The 22981-nt window shown below is 38.9% G+C and overlaps 1 protein-coding gene across 1 annotated transcript; it reads right to left on the bottom strand.

Moving 5' to 3' along the window:
- Positions 1 to 14869: 14869 nt before the first annotated feature.
- LOC145769093 (uncharacterized) lies at positions 14870 to 15846 on the bottom strand. Its single transcript, XM_082580691.1, has 2 exons — positions 15646 to 15846; positions 14870 to 15035 (listed from the first exon to the last, which is right to left on the bottom strand). The coding sequence occupies exons 1-2, from the start codon at positions 15837 to 15839 to the stop codon at positions 14909 to 14911; spliced, it is 321 nt and encodes a 106-aa protein (XP_082436817.1). The 5' UTR covers positions 15840 to 15846; the 3' UTR covers positions 14870 to 14908.
- Positions 15847 to 22981: the final 7135 nt, after the last annotated feature.

Below are 22981 nucleotides of genomic sequence, written 5' to 3'. Positions count from 1 at the left end.
CTGCCATCTGTCCTACTCTTTGCTTGTATGAGTGCCTTTTCTAGCAATGTTGTACCGAGTGGAATGCTAGTATGGTAAGTGATAAGGTTTACTGCGAATTGAGGCCTCGATCCCACGTCTTCGTGGTCATCATTTTCAGCACAGATTAACTCGAAAAAAGTGAGTTAACAACACGCCACCATGTGGTCAAAGTTAAGAAACGTTTTCGGTTTGGTGAGGTCGTAATGTCTAACCCTTGTCAGAGCAAAACGTGAGCGTTTGGTCGTAGATTAGCAAATGATGGCCAACGCTAGGCCCACGAGTAACCAAATCGTTTTCGCCAGAGGGGATGATAGTAAATTGCGTCTTCCACGTCGACCCAACGAAAGCGTTTGGTCGTAGGTTGGCCAACAGTGCACTAACTTTGGTTCTACGATTAAACAACTCTTTTTTTCCACAGTGAGGATAGTTGTAGGCTAAATTGCGTCGTGGATCCCACGTCGAACCAACGAAAGCGTTTGGTCGTCAGGTTGGCCAACAGTGCACCAAAGTTGGGTCTACGATTAGCCAAGCATTTTTTTTGCCACAGTGAGGACAGTTGTAAATTGCGTCATGGATTCCACGTCGAACCGACGAAAGCGTTTGATCGTAGGTGGCAAATGGTCGGGAAAGGGTTGGCCAACAGTGCATCAACGTTGGGTCTACGATTAGCCAAGCCTTTTTTCGCCACAGTGAGGACAGTTGTAAATTGCGTCGTGGATTCCACGTCGAACCAACGAAAGCGTTTGGTCGCAGGTTGGTCGCAGGTGGCAAATGGTCGGGAAAGGGTTGGCCAACAGTGTGCCACCGAGGGATCGACGTTTAACCAACCGATTTTTGTGACTGACGATTCGCCCAAGGTGGCCCGCTGGCCAAATTTGTTACGCGCCAACGTCGGAAACCAACGGAGGGCCCACGGGACGTTTCCGATGGTCTAACGTTGGACCAACGACACGTTGTTGTGCGGGTCTGTTGTTTACATTTAAATGCTACGTGACCGAACGATGGTTCTTTATGATGTAACCTTCTCGAAGTTACTGGACTGAACAGCCAACTATAAATAGTGGTGTAGTTTGTGTAATGTTTATTCTGAGAATTATGATGATTATTATGAGTTGGTTATGAGAGTTGTGCTATGAGTTGTGGATTGGTAGTTGATGCAGAAATTAGAGTTATTTGAGAAGCCGTTCGTTAAAGTTCTTCAAGAAGTCAGATTATCATTTCACTAGTAGAATTATTCGACATTTAATTGACTGCTTTTCGGTTTGACCCATTAAACTACGTCATTGAACCTTTCCAAGTCTTTTTCCTGGTAAGAGATAGAAAGAAATCGTGACATTCTGGGGGCTCGTCCGGGAACAACCGAAAAAGAAAATACCGAAGAATACCGAAAGATTTATTGAAAGAATAATAAATTAATGTCAAGATGGCGGATACTGTCAAACATGAGATGATTGAAGACTTAGGGAGCATGGCTGAACGAATGGGGCTGACTGGTAATGAGAAGTCTCAGTTTGTGATAGAAGAGTATCACAAGATAATGGACCAAAAAGCTCAGCGAGAAGCTGACGAAAGAGAAGATAGAAGAGCTGCTCGTGAAATAAGGAAAGCAGAACTTGAAGCTGAGGAAAAGCGAGCACAATTTGAAGCTGAAGCAGAGGAGAAGCGGGCGCAGCGCGAAGCTGAAGAAAAACAAGCACAACGAGAAGCTGAAGAAAAACGTGCTCAATGGCAGTACGAAGCAGAAGCTGAAGAAAGAAGAGCACAGCGCGAAGCAGAAGCCGAAGAAAGAAGAGCGCAATATGAATTGGAAAAGTTAAAACTTGAATTAGAAAGACAAAAGCTGGACATTGGTGAGCGATCTAATTCTACTAATGATAATGCTCGAGATGTTATTGTGGCGCAAGTTAGACGTCCAGATTTGCCATCATTTGTTGAAGAAAAAGATGAGTTGGATAGTTATTTGTTAAGATTTGAAAGATATGCTACAATAGCCAAATTAGAGAAGTCGACGTGGGCTACCCAGCTAAGCATGTTGTTATCGGGACAAGCTCTTGATGTATATTCAAGACTTTCGCAAGAAGAGGCCATGAATTACGACAGATTGAAGTTAGCTCTGTTAAAGCGATACAATTTTACCGAGCATGGATACCGTCAAAGATTCCGTGAGGCAAAGCCTGAACGGCACGAAAGCCCAGGTCAATTTATTGAACGTTTAAGAAACTTTTTTGTTAGATTTTCAACAGGTCCTTGAAAGGCCTGCCTTTCGTTTTACCGCATTACTCCCGTTAATTTGTGTATTCGCCACCTAGCGTCGTTTCCCCTTCATTGTTATGTTATCGCTCTTTGCAAATGGCAACACTCACCACGAGATTGTCTATGGAACTTTCGAGACGTTTTCGTTTTTGCTGCTAGTTTGCCAGCTAGCCGAACTTGTTAGTTACTGTAGTTTGTGACTGAAAGTTGATTGATTGATGTTTATGCTTTGTTAGCTGCTTCTCTGTTATGTACTTCTATTTGAATAAGGACTTAAGTTTGACAACTGCTATGGTAATACTTATTTGCGTGTAGGCTGAATTCCATATTTGCACCTTGCTATCTCTCAAAGTTCAACTTACTGGTGAGCGTACTTGTGATGTAATAATGTTTTTTGTAGCTGAATGTTGACTGTCTACCGTAAACAAACGTAACGTATCTCTGATGTGCGTAAATTGTTGTTAGGCTAATACTTCAAACTTAAATATTGCAGAGTCAATCACTATAGAATCCTTCGCGTACAAGTGCATCATTTGGCATTACTGATCCGGTCATACTACCGGTACGTTCATTATTCTGATTTGTATGATTGATTGATTTGTGTCGTGAATTGTGGATTTAAGTTCACTACTGAATTATTGACCAATAATTTGTCAGCCTAATGGAAATTAATTCTCGTAAACCGATCTTAACTAGGCCAAGTGAATTGCCACGTTTCTTTGTTTTTTAATGATTATTGGCCTAGCGTTATGGTTGTACGGTACGGTAGCCTACGTAACAATTGTGTAAGGTAACATCGCGAATTTATTTATTCAGTGCGTCATTGGCCAATCTGTGGAACTTGTGTACCGTACAGTGGATTGAGAACTGTTTGTCAACAAATTTGGTACGTTTATCAGTTCGACTGTTGTGCTTGCTGAATTGTGACTAGTGTCTTATGTTGTGTTATTTCTTGACAGAAAAACCGTATAAACTTCATTGCTGCGAAGCAGTCATTGGAAACCGAGTGATTTCTTCAAGTTGGCGTGCTTTAATAGTGCTCAGTCCTGCCGGGTGGATTAGGAAAATCGTGACGTCACCGGCGCAATTAACTACCGTACCTGTTGTGTTCGCGTCGCACACAACACTTTTGTTAAAATGGTTTGAACTTTCGGGGGCCGATCAATCATTGGACGGATTGGCAAACCTTATAGTTAAGGAACAATTCACAGATTCATGTTCAAAAGATCTGTCTGTTTATTTAATGGAGAGAAGTCCAAAGACTTTAGAAGAAATAGCCAGTGTGGCGGAACAGTATTTAGTTGCTCATGATGAGAAGTTGTCGACCGAAGAAATGTTGCCATTCGATAATGACGAGGAGCAAACAAATAATTTTAAAGGAGGTGCTGTTCCAAGAGAAGTACGTTGTTTTAATTGTAATGGCTTAGGTCATAAATCTGTTAACTGCCGGAGGAAAACTAATAGAAATCAGGAATCGAGGAAGTGGTGCAATCATTGCAATAGGCAAAGGACACGAAGCGAAGGAATGCAAGGACAAGTCGTTTTCCCTATCCAATCAGTCTGGAAAAGATAAAGACACGGACGTTTATCGAGGTGGTTGTGCGTTAATGATTCCTAAACCCACGCTTGAAAATGAGAGATCGGATGAAGATGATCAGTTGGAGAAGAAAACGGGAAAGAAGACAAAAGAAGATGCTTACGAAGAAATAAAACCTGAAGATTACCTACCAGTAGTGGATGGAACAGTTGGAAACAAAAAGGTAAAAGTTTTACGTGATTCTGGTTCTACGGGTATAATGGTGAGGAGAGATTTGGTTAAAGACAGTCAATTAACGGGAAAAACTGGAATTGTGATGTCAATAAATAACACTTCAATCCAAGGACCGTTAGCGATGATATATATCGAAACTCCGTATTGTAGTGGGACTGTGAAAGCGTTATGTTTACAAAACTCTTTAGTTGATCTTATAATCGGAAATGTTATTGCGAGAGATTCTGAAGTTACTTGTTATTCTTGTGGCAAGAATGGTCACTTTGCTCGAGATTGTTCTGCAGATAATCAGCAACGATCTCACGATCGCGGATATTACGAGCGCGAAGAACCGAAGAGAAGAGGCAGGCGACGACCATTTGGAGTTTGCTATAGATGCGGTAGACGCGGACACTTCGCCAGGGAGTGCGTTGCTGACGGCGGACATTCGGAAAACAGACGTTGCCGTGACAACCACTGCTACCGATGTGGGGAGATTGGACACATAGCCAGGAGCTGCTCTTTTGATGAAAAGGCTTGCTACAATTGTCATAAAGAAGGTCATCTCGCCAAGGACTGTCCGGAGAGGAGGTGTTTCCGATGTAGGAAGATGGGTCATCTCGCTCGCCGGTGCACTGAAGATGTTGAGAACGTTGGAGACTTTCGCAGTAAACGTGACTATAGTTTTGAGAAAAGCTATCGTTGGTAGATCATGCAACGATGGACTTACGAGAATTGATTATTGAGTAATTAATTGTTTTGTGGTGTGTTTTGTATTGATTGTGTTGTTATATTGTTTGCAACAATATTCTAAGGGGGGGCGTATGTCACAATCAAGGTGCAATGCCTCGCGATGGGTTGCTTTGTATCTTCAACGAGCGTGTTGTTTTCATTGTGGAATTCTTGAGCGGTATGTTATTATCGGTTATGACCTGAAGTAACCTCTGATGACGAAATCTGTATTATGTAACGTGTTTTCTGGAATCATTTTCCCTACGTGACCTTCTAGAGACTTCTGTTGTTTACATTTAAATGCTACGTGACCGAACGATGGTTCTTTATGATGTAACCTTCTCGAAGTTACTGGACTGAACAGCCAACTATAAATAGTGGTGTAGTTTGTGTAATGTTTATTCTGAGAATTATGATGATTATTATGAATTGGTTATGAGAGTTGTGCTATGAGTTGTGGATTGGTAGTTGATGCAGAAATTAGAGTTATTTGAGAAGCCGTTCGTTAAAGTTCTTCAAGAAGTCAGATTATCATTTCACTAGTAGAATTATTCGACATTTAATTGACTGCTTTTCGGTTTGACCCATTAAACTACGTCATTGAACCTTTCCAAGTCTTTTTCCTGGTAAGAGATAGAAAGAAATCGTGACACCTACCAGCACGTTAATGAACGGGAAAAGGTGGCAAAACCTTCAAAGGTTTAAAACGTGCCTGAATAGTAAATCATGTAGTAGCCTGTCTGTCTGTAGCCTAGTTAGCACGGCCACAAAACCCATAAAACAAACAGAAGCACACATGTAGCAATAAATGATAGATAGAGAAAGAAAACCGGACATAAAAGAAACCCATCCTCAGGCAAAAACCCGTTTCGATGTGGCCCAGGAGAGCAAAGTGTTGAGCTCTTTCTATAATCAGACTGCACATCAAGCAGTAGCCTACGACGATTGAGGAATTTAGACAACATGAATTTGACGACATGAACATGAATTATTTAATTATGACGACATGAATTTAGCTTTATTCGCTGACGACATTTTAATATTGATTGCTTTCATATTTGACGTTCTTATGAAAAGTGTTCAGCTCTGTTCGACCCCCTGTGTTCGACACTAAGACTCTTTCCTGTTGGACCATTCCTTTCAGACCTTGCATTGCCTCCTAAGAAAATTTTCCACCAGATTTTTCTTGTATTACTTTGGCATTAAGACCTTTTCACAGTCTGACAACCCTGATTACAATGCTTATTTTATCTTGTTTGAGTTTGGCTTATCTTTGGCCTTTTTTCTACCTATTTGGCCTCAATTTGGCCTTTTTTCTTGTTGAGTTTGGCCTTTTTTGCAAATTTTAGTCTGGCAACTCTGTCATTGGGCTTGGGGTAAGTAATGCCATTGCCTTGGATAACCACCGTCATTCTGGCAGAATAGTTTTTCCGCTTTCCGCCTAAAAAATTATCCGTGAATAAGTGCGAGGCATAAAATGCGACCAGACATACATTCGAAATATCTTAAATAAAACTATGATCCGCAACACGTGCCACTTAAATTTTACATGCATCGGATTCAGTATTAAATTACCTTTCCAGGGATGTGCACCAATAGGTGCGCATATGGAAGGAACTCCTAGCAGAACGCTTCAAAGATGGAGGATATATTTACGATAAACATTAAAATAATACGATTTTTGCATAATTGACACCTCTTCAAACATCTTGGAATAAAACTATAATCCGCAACACGTGCCACTTAAATTTTACATGCATCGGATTCAGTAGTACATTACCTTTCCAGGGATGTGCACCAATAGGTGCGCATATGGAAGGAACTCCTAGCAGAACGCTTCAAAGATGGAGGATATATTTACGATAAACATTAAAATAATACGATTTTTGCATAATTGACACCACTCAAACATCTTGGAATAAAACTATAATCCGCAACACGTGCCACTTAAATTTTACATGCATCGGATTCAGTATTAAATTACCTTTCCAGGGATGTGCACCAATAGGTGCGCATATGGAAGGAACTCCTAGCAGAACGCTTCAAAGATGGAGGATATATTTACGATAAACATTAAAATAATACGATTTTTGCATAATTGACACCACTCAAACATCTTAGAATAAAACTATAATCCGCAACACGTGCCACTTAAATTTTACATGCATCGGATTCAGTATTAAATTACCTTTCCAGGGATGTGCACCAATAGGTGCGCATATGGAAGGAACTCCTAGCAGAACGCTTCAAAGATGGAGGATATATTTACGATAAACATTAAAATAATACGATTTTTGCATAATAGACACCACTCAAACATCTTCGAATAAAACTATAATTCGCAACACGTGCCACTTAAATTTTACATGCATCGGATTCAGTATTAAATTACCTTTCCAGGGATGTGCACCAATAGGTGCGCATATGGAAGGAACTCCTAGCAGAACGCTTCAAAGATGGAGGATATATTTACGATAAACATTGAAATAATACGATTTTTGCATAATTGACACCACTCAAACATCTTGGAATAAAACTATAATTCGCAACACGTGCCACTTAAATTTTACATGCATCGGATTCAGTAGTAAATTACCTTTCCAGGGATATGCACCAATAGGTGCGCATGGGGAAGGAACTCCTAGCAGAACGCTTCAAAGATGGAGGATATATTTACGATAAACATTAAAATAATACGATTTTTGCATAATTGACACCTCTTCAAACATCTTGGATTAAAACTATAATCCGCAACACGTGCCACTTAAATTTTACATGCATCGGATTCAGTATTAAATTACCTTTCCAGGGATGTGCACCAATAGGTGCGCATATGGAAGGAACTCCTAGCAGAACGCTTCAAAGATGGAGGATATATTTACGATAAACATTAAAATAATACGATTTTTGCATAATTGACACCTCTTCAAACATCTTGGATGAAACTATAATCCGCAACACGTGCCACTTAAATTTTACATGCATCGGATTCAGTATTAAATTACCTTTCCAGGGATGTGCACCAATAGGTGCGCATATGGAAGGAACTCCTAGCAGAACGCTTCAAAGATGGAGGATATATTTACGATAAACATTAAAATAGTACGATTTTTGCATAATTGACACCTCTGCAAAATTTAAGTGGCACGTGTTGCGGATTATAGTTTTATTCCAAGATGTTTGAGTGGTGTCAATTATGCAAAAATCGTATTATTTTAATGTTTATCGTAAATATATCCTCCATCTTTGAAGCGTTCTGCTAGGAGTTCCTTCCATATGCGCACCTATTGGTGCACATCCCTGGAAAGGTAATTTAATACTGAATCCGATGCATGTAAAATTTAAGTGGCACGTGTTGCGGATTATAGTTTTATTCCAAGATGTTTGAAGAGGTGTCAATTATGCAAAAATCGTACTATTTTAATGTTTATCGTAAATATATCCTCCATCTTTGAAGCGTTCTGCTAGGAGTTCCTTCCATATGCGCACCTATTGGTGCACATCCCTGGAAAGGTAATTTAATACTGAATCCGATGCATGTAAAATTTAAGTGGCACGTGTTGCGGATTATAGTTTTATTCCAAGATGTTTGAGTGGTGTCAATTATGCAAAAATCGTACTATTTTAATGTTTATCGTAAATATATCCTCCATCTTTGAAGCGTTCTGCTAGGAGTTCCTTCCCCATGCGCACCTATTGGTGCACATCCCTGGAAAGGTAATTTAATACTAAATCCGATGCATGTAAATTTTAAGTGGCACGTGTTGCGGATTATTGTTTTATTCCAAGATGTTTGAGTGGTGTCAACTATGCAAAAATCGTATTATTTTAATGTTTATCGTAAATATATCCTCCATCTTTGAAGCGTTCTGCTAGGAGTTCCTTCCATATGCGCACCTATTGGTGCACATCCCTGGAAAGGTAATTTAATACTGAATCCGATGCATGTAAAATTTAAGTGGCACGTGTTGCGGATTATAGTTTTATTTTAAGATGTTTGAAGAGGTGTCAATTATGCAAAAATCGTATTATTTTAATGTTTATCGTAAATATATCCTCCATCTTTGAAGCGTTCTGCTAGGAGTTCCTTCCATATGCGCACCTATTGGTGCACATCCCTGGAAAGGTAATTTAATACTGAATCCGATGCATGTAAAATTTAAGTGGCACGTATTGCGGATTATAGTTTTATTCCAAGATGTTTGAAGAGGTGTCAATTATGCAAAAATCGTATTATTTTAATGTTTATCGTAAATATATCCTCCATCTTTGAAGCGTTCTGCTAGGAGTTCCTTCCATATGCGCACCTATTGGTGCATATCCCTGGAAAGGTAATTTAATACTGAATCCGATGCATGTAAAATTTAAGTGGCACGTGTTGCGGATCATAGTTTTATTTAAGATATTTCGAATGTATGTCTGGTCGCATTTTATGCCTCGCACTTATTCACGGATAACTTTTTTAGGCGGAAAGCGGAAAAACTATTCTGCCAGAATGACGGGTGGTCTTGGGTAATGGGTTGCTAACTTGCTGTGCACAGAACGATTTTAAACTTTGAGGAAATGTTTAGAAGGTAAAGTCGCACCTATAATCAAATTTATATGATAAATGGAGAAATCGACCCACCCTAGCCTACAGTCTTTTTATATTTGCTATTTTTTGGGCTACTTTCAGAATTATTTTTGCTACAATTTATTAAAATCCGCTACAACTCATATATAAAATATAATCTAGTAGGGTGGCTCTTATTTGGTAAAAAATGAAAAAATTTTGAATTTTGTGTGCGACACCCTATTAAAAGGTGAGGTTGTCAGAAAAAATAACTCCTGCAAAAAATTTTTGAATTTGAAATTGTTTTAGAGGTGGCCCTCCCCCCCTAAAGTTTTGCGCCCTTCTCCAAAATACCAAATCTGCATATTTCAAAAACTGCTTGAGCTAGAGATACGGTTTTTGTGTCAAAAGATGCAGAAAGCATGATTTCCTATCTGCTTTCTGAACAATGATTGCGTCTATCTTGAGTAGAAAAGCAGTTATTTAGAAAAAACGTGTCTTTGGTATCTTAGTACAAAACAGTGCTAAACAAGTATTGTGGCCCAAGCTATTCAACAAACAAAGTTCATAAACTAACCTGTATAACTGACAAAGCAATAAACGAAATAATTATTCCTAAACTTTTATGCATTCATGCATAGCTAAAATGCCCGTTTTTTATCATATTCCTTGGAGAAACTCCTGAGCGTGGAATCCGCTTTCAAGCTTCAGGTGCTATCCATCGCACTTGTTGGATGGCGAAGGCAATTTATGCAAAAAGCTTGGTCTGCATTTGTGGTATCTGTCCGAAGAAATGGTTGGACTAGCCTTGTTTGACTCTCGATTGTCTGTGGAAAGTAAAAAGCTAATGGTGGCAACCATGTTAGATGAAACAGGAGAACGTCCACCAAGGAGACCAAGCATCAAAGCAGATGCGTTTCTTAGCAATAAGGGTCTAGAACAGTATTGCACCTCTAATTCAAAATGGCTTCTTCAGCTGTTGGGTGAAAATGAAGCAGTAATTATACTTTCAAAGGATCCTGCTCATTGGACTGAAGATGGTGCATTTATTCAAGCTTTACACATGGCGAAGGGACTTTCAGTAGTGAATGACAGAGCAGAGAGAGGAGTTGCTCTAAGTCCAATCCAGGATTTTAACAAAATCTTAACTGAAGATGAGTACCAACTTCAGTTTCTTTTGCAAGTTGTTACTAAACACAGGAAACTGTTTCCAAATTCCAACAAGAACAATATTGTCGATTCTTCTTCGTTTAAACCTTCTTTGTTACTCCAGGGGTCAAGGGCTCTGTCTTTTACCACTCTTGGACAGTGGTGATGCGGTTTAGATGCTTGAGTAGGTAGACTCACAGGCCAAGATTTGTTTCATCACAAGGGTTTTTGAACAAGTCATTTTACATTTATTGAAGGCCTGAATACGTTGAATCTATGTAAAAGAAGCTGATTTACGGTTTGAAGAAGAAGATATGCCATTTGGAGTAGTTTAAAATGAGTTAACAAGCCCATATTACAGCCGAAACGCCGGCAAAAAGTTTTGCAAAAAAAAACCCGTTGGGATGGCACCATGACGTAAGCGAAAATCCGTAGCTAAGTGGTTAACTTTGGAAATACAGAAGAAGATCGTGGATTGGGAGCAGGATTTTCGTTGAGGGGAATAAATCCCTAATGCGCAATTGGGGAAATTTGTGGATACAACAAATCTTGCAATTGCACATTTATTTTGGAATAAATTTGCTTCCATTTGACATGGTTAGCTCCTGCATACCTACTGATTATTTTCACATAGTTTCATCCTAAAAAAAAACAAACCTTGGCGTAATAATGGATCCCGAAAACGATGTTGGTCTGTAGGAAATCAGCACTCTTGATAACGCACCATGGCCGATCTTCATAGCAACTGTCCATACAAATCTTCAATATATCAGCTAAAGTTATGTAGGCTAATAAAGTTATAGCCTATAGGCTATATGTTTATTTGTTTTGTAACATTTTTTATTTTTTTAATTTTCCCTTTATATCTTAAATTTTTCTGAAGGTGTTGCGACCGTGCCAAATTTTTTTCAACTCAATAACTTACTTCGATCACAAGCACGTTTTAACGTTCGCGTTTTGTCGCTTCTACCTTTTTCTTGACCTTTGCTATGTTGATGTGTATTGTGTTGATATGATGGTCAGAAATAAAAAAACAACTGAACTGAACTGAACTGAAAATATGTATAAATTACCGCGGATCCGCAATTTTCCTAATTTTTTATTTAGTGAAAAATATCAATCCAAACATTTTAAAGACTTGAGAACACAATAGCAGTGATGACATTACTCATCAATTGATGGATTGAATTTTTATCCTTGGACTGGGAAAGCTTCTTGCAGAGCTTAATCCTGGCAGTTTCGCATACTTGTAAAAGCTTTAAATCAATGACGCAGACCCGGTCACCGAGATTGACAGAGTGAAGTTTCTGATTGTTGAAGTCTTGTTGCCAGGGAATTATTCCATCCATTAGATGCCGCTGAATGGAGAGCAGTCCTTAACGTGCGTTGCTCAAGCGCACACACCGAGAGTCAAACCAGCACAGCTTGATCTTGAAGCTTCTTCGTTCCAGAAGTCACGCGCTAATCAACCTGAGCTATCGGGACGGACATTGGCATTACACAACGCAACAGTGAAAAAAAAGAAATTTATTAAAGGTGCACTGCAACGAAAATATATAGCTTTTGTATTCATAGATCTTTATGAGAAAAAGCGATTTGTAACAATAAAATTTTTTTTGAGTTTGTCATTAGCTCAAAAATCTAATAAAAGGGATATTGATTTAAAGGATTCTGATTGGTCAAAATCTTTGATGACGTAATTGGTTGTGCAGAATAATTCAGAACCACTAGTTTGTATACAAACAAACTATAAACAATTGGGCTACATATTATACAGAGAACAATTTTATACTTGAGTTTTACGCGTTGAGATGGTTTTTTGTATGGCTCCCGGTTGTAGTAATGGAAGAAACGTGAAAGGAGTACACTTTCATCGTTTACCTCTGAATAATCAAGAGAAGCTGAAGAAATGGATCTCTGCGATGAAACTCAAAAACCCACCAGTCAACAAGCACTGCTGTGTGTGCAGCAACCATTTTCTGGCCAGCGATTACCAGCGTGATCTACAGGCAGAGCTACAGGGCACCACACCTAAACATTTGCTCATCCCTGAAGCTGTCCCCTCTGTCTTTGATTTTTCGAGGTATGTGAAAGCCACTGTTACTGAAGTGCCACAAAAATTGATCGACCTGGGTTCAAATCTCTGAGTAAGAGTGGGCGTTCGGATCGAATTACAAAGAGGGAAATGAACAAAGCTTTAAAACAGGTCAGTAAAACATTGGCAGGGTAGATACCGTAACTATAAACACATACCGTAGGTTTGTTGCATATAGAAGATGGCATACGGTACCTGCAAAGACAGTGTTAGCATGTACATGGCAGTTATAAGGATGTTGTTTGTCTCGTTCCTATTAGCAGACTGGATACGGTACAGGAATTTTATACAAGTGGGTTAAATAGGTTATGCTGTCTTTACACTTTATAATTAGGCTATGGCTATGTTTACACTATATAGTGTAATAAGAAAGTGCTCTGCTTGCAAAGAATAAAATCCAAGACTGTGTACCAGGGGAATATGCCCAGTTGTTTGATTTAGCTGTTCGTGGAGGTTTATCTGCTCCTACATATGCTCGACTGCGCTACATGTTTGTGTAGAGATCCTACCCCAATCAGGGAACTTCAAACATCCTCCGAAACCAGGCAACAATGAGCGACTTGGCAGTCGTGAAACCCCCCTTTGAAGGGTTAATATGCTTGCCTGTGGCAGCAGGGGACCTGGAGCCCCGGGAAACACATAGGCCTAACAATGTCGGCGTTGCAGCAGTATTAATCATCTTTGTTTAATTTTCCAAAAAAAATGAATACGGTCTTATAATATTGGCGATTCCATGCACCGTAGCCTTATGATTTTAAATGTTATAAGTAAAATGTTTATACTAAAGTTACATTTTATCAGTGTTTGCACATTTTTCCTCACCATATACTCAATTGGAAGTGGCTATTTTTCCACGCTTAATGCCATGCTTACAATCAGGCGTTGCCAAAGTTGGGATTAAAGTTAGAAAGGGTTAAGGTAAGGGTTAGAGTTAGGAATAAGATTAGCATTTTGATCTTTGCCCAGGACTAAAAAAAGTTTGTTAACCATGTATCATAATGTTTCATAGCGAATTCATCACGAATGGAAGGACATTTCAATCTTTCAACTATTATTTCCTTGTCAAACAAGACTGGTGTAAATTTCTTTCAACAGTTCAGTTTATTTTTGTTTTGTTGGCGAAAAAGAAAGTAAAAAAACAAACAAACATACAAATACACAAATAATTCGCACATTAAGGATGGCAGCGAAAGACCAAAAGGTCACCAAATTCAGCTGCCACCCAAACATTTAAACAATAGACCCACAATTAAGAACATTAACACATATGCAATACCAGCACTTTACATAATACATTAACAGTGGAATAACACAGGGCAACATAAAAAAAAACTGTGCGGGGAAATAAGCAGATGATATGTTTTAGGAGTGATCATTGTATGAATTTTTTAATAAACTTTTATATTTAAAAACATTATAAGACTTTTCTTGTACGGTATTTCTTTTGGTATTTGATTCCATAGTTTCACTCCATTAAAACATAGCATCTTCTTACCAGAGTTTGACGTTGCAGAAGGCAAATATAAATCATTCTTTTGGTTCTGACAGGTTTTATGATGGTGAATTTTGTTTACAAAAATAAAGCAGCCAGCCAAGGCCCAGGGCAGAATTTTGTGCACATATTTGTACATAAATTTTGCAGTCTCTAATTTAATACTATCGTTAATTCTGAGCACGTTAAATTGGTGATAAAGAACAGTTGTATTTGTGGACCTCGACAAAAATAGGCAGGATCGGATGAACTTGTTTTGTAACACTTGAAGTGGAACAAGCAATGTAGAGTTTGCTCTTCCCCAATTTATAATTGAGTACGGTACTGGATCTTGGATTGAAACAAAGCATAATATAAAGTTTGTAATATTGTTAATGGGGCAATGTATCTCAGCTTAAATGCTATGCCGCAGACCTTTGCAAGCTGCTTTCTAAGATTAATAATATGACTATCCCATGTCAATCGCTCATCCAAAGTTACACTTAAATAGTTTATACTTTTCTTCCTTTCGATGGATCAGCCACTGATGGACAGACTAAAATTTTCAGCTGCATTTTTTTTTGCAGAGGATCATATAAGTAGTTTTACTATAATTTAATGAAAGTTTATTGGATTTCATCCACACATCAATTTTTCCTATTTCTCTATTGACATTTTTTTGGAGAGATGACAGGCATTTATCTGACTGACAGTTTGAATATAAATACTGTCCCAAGCAAAATTCTGGAGAGGTGAACACTTTATTTACAAAAGAATTTTTATTAATAACCGGAATACAATAAACAGCAAGATAATTTTCATTAAAAATCATCAGGCAAGTGGTCATCAATGGCTTCCTTGTATCCTTCGTACTGGCCATCTTCTTCAGGAAATCTGTTGCGGAATGCAAGGACTGCACAGTGCACAGGCAGGAATTACTTTACGCTTCTTTCGACCCAATTTTCCATATATCCAGAAGTTGAAGATGCGATAAGCAACATATCTGTACGACCTGTAAAAGAAAATGTGATTTATCGAGAAGTGTAAAATCATCATTTTTTTTCATTGCAACATTATCAGTAAATCACAATGTAGAAAAGCCCTAGGCTAGAACTTTACAACATAGAGTAAGGGAACGTTCAAATATTACGTAACGCCTTCAAGGGGGAGGGGGGGGTTTATGCAAAGCGTTACGTTTGCGTCACATCGGGGGGGAGGGGGTTCAAGCTAAACGTTACGTAACGCTTTCGAGTACGGAATGGTAGTTTTTTGTGCTGAATTTGTAGTGAAAAAGCGTTACATGGGGGAGGGGGGGAATGAAAAAAGCGTTACGTTGGCGTTACATGGGGGAGGGGGGGTCAAAAATTCGGAAAAAAAGCGTTACGTAATATTTGAACGTTCCCTAAGAATGGAAAGTTGGAAACCTTGTGATTTGTGACCCAGGCAAGGGTGCATGTAGCCTACATTGTACAATGGTACGGGTAAGCTACGGTAATTCTGGCCTCTGGATTTTTTTACACTACCATAGGCTATGTGTAACACACATATATAAGAACAAAGTTCACCAAGTGGGTTCTAAAATTGCAAAGTTTGGATAATATTTTACAACTATCTAAACTGACCTGTTTGAGATTGGATCTCGGAGATCTTCGCCGACCACATCCTTTAGTGCAGCCATAATTGCTTCTAACACTTCTGTATCCAGGCACATCTTTTCAATGCTGCCGACCTGGTTTATGCATTGGCGGGCTATGTCCGTTTTGGCTACCACGGCGTCAATCTCCTGGCAACATTCATTTTCCATCATTGTTGGCATGATGGCACAATTTCAAATTCTCCATCCGACTGCTGTCGGGTCTCGAATCCGAATCACAGTCACCTCTGTCAAGGCGCTGTCTTTTTGGTTAAAACAAAAATCCTTTTTTGATTTCAGACATCTTAAAAAATGACGACTTGTGCAACGCTTCCAGTGTTAATGTATGAAGCTGCCAACTGAGTGAACAACCAAACACGTCATAAGGCACATAGCGCCATCCAGTGGCTGATTTTCTTTTCGTTATATTTGCCAAACAAAAAAGTATATCAAAAAAAATTTTCGAAAAAGATAATGCTTAAACACCAAAAAATCACCAAAAAAATTACAATCACGAAAACAACACAGAGGAATTAAAATGATTTAACAAAATCTTCAAATATTTTGACTCCCTCTGCGTGACGAGTGCGCACGAGACGTACTATGGCATCATAGTTAGTGCATTGCCATTTGTTGTCTTTAAGAGGCAGCATGGATGCAACAGATCTTACTTCACATGCTGGGAAAATGGAGATGTCCGGATTTAAATGATCCGGGACATTTTGCATAATAAACATGTGCTATGTTCCTGTTACTGACAAATAAACCATTGATTGATTGACATTTGTAAATTTGCCTCCGGCTCTAAACACCCCCAAACTAGCCTGCATAATATACATGTTTAAATAAGTTTCTACATTCTCTAATGCATATATCTGAATTATATCTGCAATCTGCATCCTAGGCAAAGGCTAACTCTTCATTACACTTCCTTACCTTTTCCATGACCAGATCAAAACGGAAATAATAAAAGCATGGCCGCTCTTGCGCAATGGTAAAATTGCTCGAACGCGCGATATTTACTATCGCCATCTAGCGGTTGCTGTTTTAAACTTTTATTTTCCACATGGCGCTAGAGTATTATTTTCCGATTTTATTGATGTTTCAATGGCAATTCTAGGTTTACCAGAAGAGATTTACAGTAACTCCTCAGCTTACGAACAAGTTGCGTTCCGAACGGCCGTTCGGATCTTGAATTGTTCGTAAGTTCAAACTGTACTGTTGTTTGGTGTAGCCTACAGAACTGCTTAGGCCTATGTCTACTAGACATTCGTCCATCACATACGCAACACCCTAAGTTCTTTCTAACATTAAACGCATAGAAATAAAGTAAAACACAGCAAACATTGTCTCAAATCATTGCATTGTATTTACATAAATATGTATTGTATACAGTGTAGTGTGCAAAGTAGCCTACGTACACTGTTTTATGGATTTAAGCTGTCCATCGACGTTGGAATACAAGCCTTAAAGCAGCCGGCGGCCATTGCGACCATGGCTGCTAAGTAGTGCTTGAATGTCCGCCAGTGCTACCTCCTCAGTCAGCCAATTTGGCCGCCAGTTTCTTCTAACTAATTACCGTTTTTAATTTTGCAATAGAATGATCGACTTGATCGTGGATTAACTGTCGAAAATATCTAGTATCAAAGAGTGACGCAGAATTACCGTAGGTCAGCGCGTCATAATCACCACTGTTGTATTGTGCGCAAACATTTGCTATTGTATGGAAAATATCCAGCTGCGATCACCAGCTATAAGTCTTGTTTGTAATTCCCGATATTTATTTTAGCAAAATGTTAATCCGAAGTGCTAATTTACATCGGCTGGCAATATTGTCGTGTTTATTTAGATTCAATGTTGTCGGACATTGAATCGTTGTGAAAAGGGAGAACCACCCAGACAACAAAATTCGTCATTTGTACCCTGATTTAACCGGAATGGCCCGATTCGGTGAGTCCGATTCGGTGAGTTCCCTATTCGGTGAGAGCCTTTTTCGGTGAGTTTTTTTTAAATTATTGCGCGCCGTAGCCTAATTACCATTGCCGTTATAGGGATTAGGGGTTGGGGGTTTTTGGGTTTTTTTGTGGTTTGGGGTTTTTTGGGGGCTTGGGTTTATGGGGGTTTTTGGGGGGTTTGGGTTTTTGGGGGGTTTGGGTTTTTGGGGTTGGGGTTTTTGGGGGTTTGGGTTTTTGGGTTTTTGTGGGTTTTGGGAGTTTTGGGGTTTTGGTTTTGGGGTTTGAGGTTAGGAGGTTTGGGGTTTTGGGGTTAGGTGTTTTAATTAGGCTACGGTACCTAATAATTTTCAAAAAAAAATTCAAAAAATCACCGAATAGGGCTCTCACCGAATAGTAGCAGACCCGATTTAACGACTGCAAACGCAAAATCAATATAAAAATGACGGATTTTGTTGTCTGGATAGGTTAGTTGACATCCGAGGGGAAAACACTTGTCTTCAGAGTTGAGAAATGTTTCTGCTGTGGGTTAGTGACTTCACACCCTAAATGGTGACATCATAACGGTATATATAAATGATCACTTGATCAGGTTTTATGAAAAGCGATATGCAGTTGAAACAATTTACTGAGCAGCGAGCAGTTGAAACAATTTAGTGTCGTACGATGGTCCCGCAATACCAGATTACAATCCCGATAAAGCAGTTGTTGTGTGGTACAACGATTCTATAGCAGGACGTCGCCCAGACTTCAACACTAAGTGATCAGTTTGGCATTGTTGCAAGTTTAATTCTATTTACTTGTGCTATCGTTATTTGTATTTTGGCCTCCAAGCACGCAGATTTGGCCGCCGAGAAGGAGCTCTCGGTAGGCCACGATGGCTGCCGGGAAAAAACACGAGTTTTAAGGCCTGGAATAGAAGGGGGGAACGTCTGACAAAAAAGGCAGCTTATTCAAGACACATTAGTTGTTGAGTTTGAATGCAGTTATTCTACGTTTTCTTGAAGACTTTCTACAGATTCGACGTTCTCTTGCGGGTCATCACGCTTCCTGAAGAATTGGTTCAAGGAAGATTGCACTGCCTTTCTTTTCATCGTAGATGATGCGATAACACTTGAAGGCATCGCGGACACTGGCTGCTACCCTTGAGAATCGCTCTACATTCGGATCCTGATTCTCAAAAACACTGAGAGCTTTCTCAATCAAACTAAACCCATCGGCCATCAACTTTGTTTCAAACTTCTTTGTAGGAACAATCTCTTCATCATCTTCATGTCTTTGCATGGCTTCCAATTCCATTAGTTCCTCATTTGTCAGTTCCTGTGTGTATGACTCAAAAGTTTCCGATTGTTGAAGTCTTGTTGCCGGGGAACTATTCCATCCATTAGATGCCGCTGAATGGAGAGCAGTCCTTAATGTGCGTTGCTCAAGCGCATGCCCCGAGAGTCCAACCAGCGCCGCTTGATCTTGAAGCTTCTTCGTTCCAGAAGTCACGCGCTAACCAACTGAGCTATCGGGGCGGACATTGGCATTGCGACAGTGCACTCCACTGGCCGGAATACTGACCTAGGGAACGTTTAAATATTACGTAACGCCTTCGAGGGGGAGGGGGGGTTTATGCAAAGCGTTACGTTAGCGTCACATTGGGGGGGAGGCGGTTCAAGCAAAACGTTACGTAACGCTTTCGAGTACGGAATGGTAGTTTTTTGTGCTGAATTCGTACTGTAAAGCGTTACATGGGGGAGGGGGGGATTGAAAAAAGCGTTACGTTGGCGTTACATGGGGGAGGGGGAGTCAAAAATTCGGAAAAAAAGCGTTACGTAATATTTGAACGTTCCCCTACTGAACGATTGTCGTCGCAACAATGACCATTGTTTGATCACCGATACGAAAATCTACAATGGATTTTTTATATCCATGTTGCCATTTTGATGATACGGAAATTATTATACGTAAAGAGAAAATAAGGACTGTTTCCAACACAAACAAACCCGCCAGACATGCGTTTACGAAAATTTTTTGTGAGAAAACATAAATGTTCGTATCTCCGAATGTTCGTAAGTCGAATGTTCATAAGTCGAGAAGTTACTGTAACAGCAAAGTTAGTGCAGACGGTCAGAAAGTTTTCAATTTTATTAGGGACAGAGTTTTGGGCCTAGAAGATTGAAGAAGAAGTTCTTTTATTTTGCATCATCAGCACATGCGAAAAAACAAAACAATACAAGATTACAATATGAGCTAGGTTGTTTGCTGATGACGATGGGAGTGACAGAAGGACCAAACTGGTCATCGAGTCTGCCACACCCGTGTGGTGGTGTCATGGCTTATTTAAAATGGAACGGTGTCGAAGTTGAACGCAAATAATGATTGATTGATATATTGATTGATTTGATTGATAGATATATATTATATACAACATAAAAAAACAATACACATACGAAATTTAACAGTGCAATATACAAAAAAACAAAAAAAAAACAACAAAAAAAAACAACAAAAAACAGAACTACTAGAAATGATGCAAAAATACAAAATGGCATATACAATATACATACAACACAGCATACTGGTAAGACAAAAGCAAATATACAGTAATTAGCGAGATACGGTGAGAATAAGTAGAAGCAGTTTGATGGTACTATAGGCTATCAGTCAGTGACGCCGCCAGACCTTCAACATTGGGGGGGCAAAATATTGACAGTGCAAGACAGTAGCATAGTCAAAAGTTTTGAAAGGGGGGGTGTTGACAGCCGGCGGGCGAAGCCCGATGGCGTGTTTGCCGAAGGCGACACTTAGCGGCGGGGGGTCTGGGGGGCCTCCCCCAGAAAATTTTGAAAAATTACTTTCAGTTTAGTGCATTCTGAGAGCATTTTCAACAAAATTGTGAGTATGAATATTTCTGTAAAATGGTGCTGTCCGGTGGCATAGCAAAAGGATAAGATCATGTTTTCTTCGGCATTTTTCGAAAATAAAGCTAAGTCTCTATGTTTTCTTGTTGCTAATTCCAGACTGAGATATTTCAATGTTTGGTACTGGCAAAACTCGCTCTTTTAATGCAGTTTCGTTTAAAATTAGGCAAACTTTGTTTTAGAGACATAGATTGATTGCTTTTTTTTGAGAGATTATTACAGTTTTATTAGGTCAATTTTCTCCTTGGTTGATTCAAAAAACGATCTTATTCCGGTAAGTCACTAACTTTTATGCTCTGAAGTCAACCCAAAGTTTAGAAAATGTAACGTCATAGAGGTCATACATCTTGATGAGTGTCAAACAAAAAACTTTGAGACAATGAAGTTACTTTAGGCTATTTCTGATATATTCAAGTTTTGTATAACGAATAGCTAGTGTTTAGATGTTAATCTAGATCGAACAAGCGATCTCAGCAGTTGCAGATGGCTTGCATCCTTGCACAGTTTGACGAGAAACTACATCATAGGCTACAACTTTTCTTGTAAACAATGTATTAACATCCGTAAATTCAATTTGAAAGGTTGAAACCCCCCGAATCCCCTTCCCTTGGCTACGCCACTGGTGCAAGACATGCAAGACAGTGGCATATTATTTAATTTCTCTTGTTTTCTACCAGGGCTGGAAAAAATGTTTAACTTCCCGGGAATCTGTTTTTTAGAGAAAAAATTTCCCGCGGCTTACAATCACGATAATGAGAACCTTATATTTTACTGATCTCCGGAGCTGACGTAAACCTTAAAAGTCATGTCGACATATTCTTGATGCCCCCCTTATCGAAAATTGTTCTTTGTAATACCGCTTTGAAGGAGGATTACGACTATGAACAAAAGAATAAATTTTAAACTTCATTTTGAATTGAAAAGACATGACGTAATGTTTTCCAACCTTAGTTATATATTTTTTCATTACGTAACGTCTTGTAGGAATAAATTGAAAATCAGTATGATCACTCAAAATGAAAGCAATGGGACTACGAATCCTCACTAAACCAATCAATCAATGGTCTTGTTGCACTGAAGATGACAACCTTATATTTCACTGATCCCCAGAGCTGACGTAAACCAGGCATAGATCTGTTGACTCAATGCAAACCCTTTGAAGGTTGGGGGGGGGGTGTCAATTCAACTTTTTTGTATCAACAGTTGTATCTCTAAAACCACTGAGGCTGCGACTACGAGATTTCTTGACTTTTCCTAACTTTTATTCACCTCTATAGAACTGAAATTTTGAGCGAATAAAGGTTATAAATTGAAAGATATAAGGCATTTCTCAGCACATCCTCTGAAATATTTCATATTCTATTGTGAAACATTTTCCCACCAGCTGGATGAAAGTAGCCTAATTAATTTGGCCCATGTCTCGTTAATCCTAACTGTTTCACAGCGTGAAGGGCATTGGCTGTATGTAAAATAATGTAAAAAAAATTAATCACAACATTACTATGCACGTTCTTCACTACTCTACCAAAAAATAATGTGTAAACTCACGCTACAAACTACACTCATAAGTGACCTCAACATTTCAACGTATATGAGCAGTTCTAAAATTCACATAGTTTTAATTTTCGGATATGCTCAGCGTGAATAATTTTACAAAGTGAATCCCAAATTTTGAAACCATGCCAAAATAACAGAGATATCACTCCTAAAGCATAAGAAGAATTGACAGCCCCCCCCCAAACTAAGCAAGACTTCAGGAGCCCAATCTTCTAAGGGTTAAAAGTCATGTCGACTTATTCTTGATGCCCCCCTTATCGAAAATTGTTCTTTGTAGTACCGCTTCGAAGGTGGATTACGACTATAAACAAAAGAATAAATTTTAAACTTCATATTTGTATTGAAAATACATGACGTAATGTCTTCCAACCTTATCACATTTTTTTCATAACGTAATATTTACCACAACCAAACCACTTTTTACGATCGAATTTGTTAATTTATTATTCGGTAAAATGTTTAGATGATGTCACGTCATTACGCTGATTTGAGATATAATTTCATTCATGACGTCGTATGGATGAAAAACTTTTACAAGTTTTATACTCTGCTGAGATTAAAGAAGAAACATAAATGATAAATATTGGAGAAATTGAGTCTGCTTTACAACTTAAGAATCGAACAACGCAAAACTGCTGAAACAAAACGTTTTGTTTAAGTGAAAGAATCACTGCAAGCAACCAATGCCAAAATGCGCGCGGAAGAAGTCATGGGAGTGTGAGGGATCAAAATTTTAACAGGTTGTTATTTTTCTACATCAATGTGACGTTAGTTAAAACTTTAAAAAGTCTATATCTTTGCTTCTGTAGAAAATCTTTTAATCTACTGTACAATTTAGTCATCAAGGTTTTCCATACTTTTTTTAAAGAGAGCACTTTTACCCCCCCCCCCCCCCCCCCCCCCCCTT

The sequence above is a fragment of the Aplidium turbinatum genome, chromosome 1, assembly GCF_918807975.1.
Source record: "Aplidium turbinatum chromosome 1, kaAplTurb1.1, whole genome shotgun sequence".
Taxonomy (NCBI): Eukaryota; Metazoa; Chordata; class Ascidiacea; order Aplousobranchia; family Polyclinidae; genus Aplidium; species Aplidium turbinatum.
This window is presented reverse-complemented; position numbering and strand designations above follow the sequence as displayed.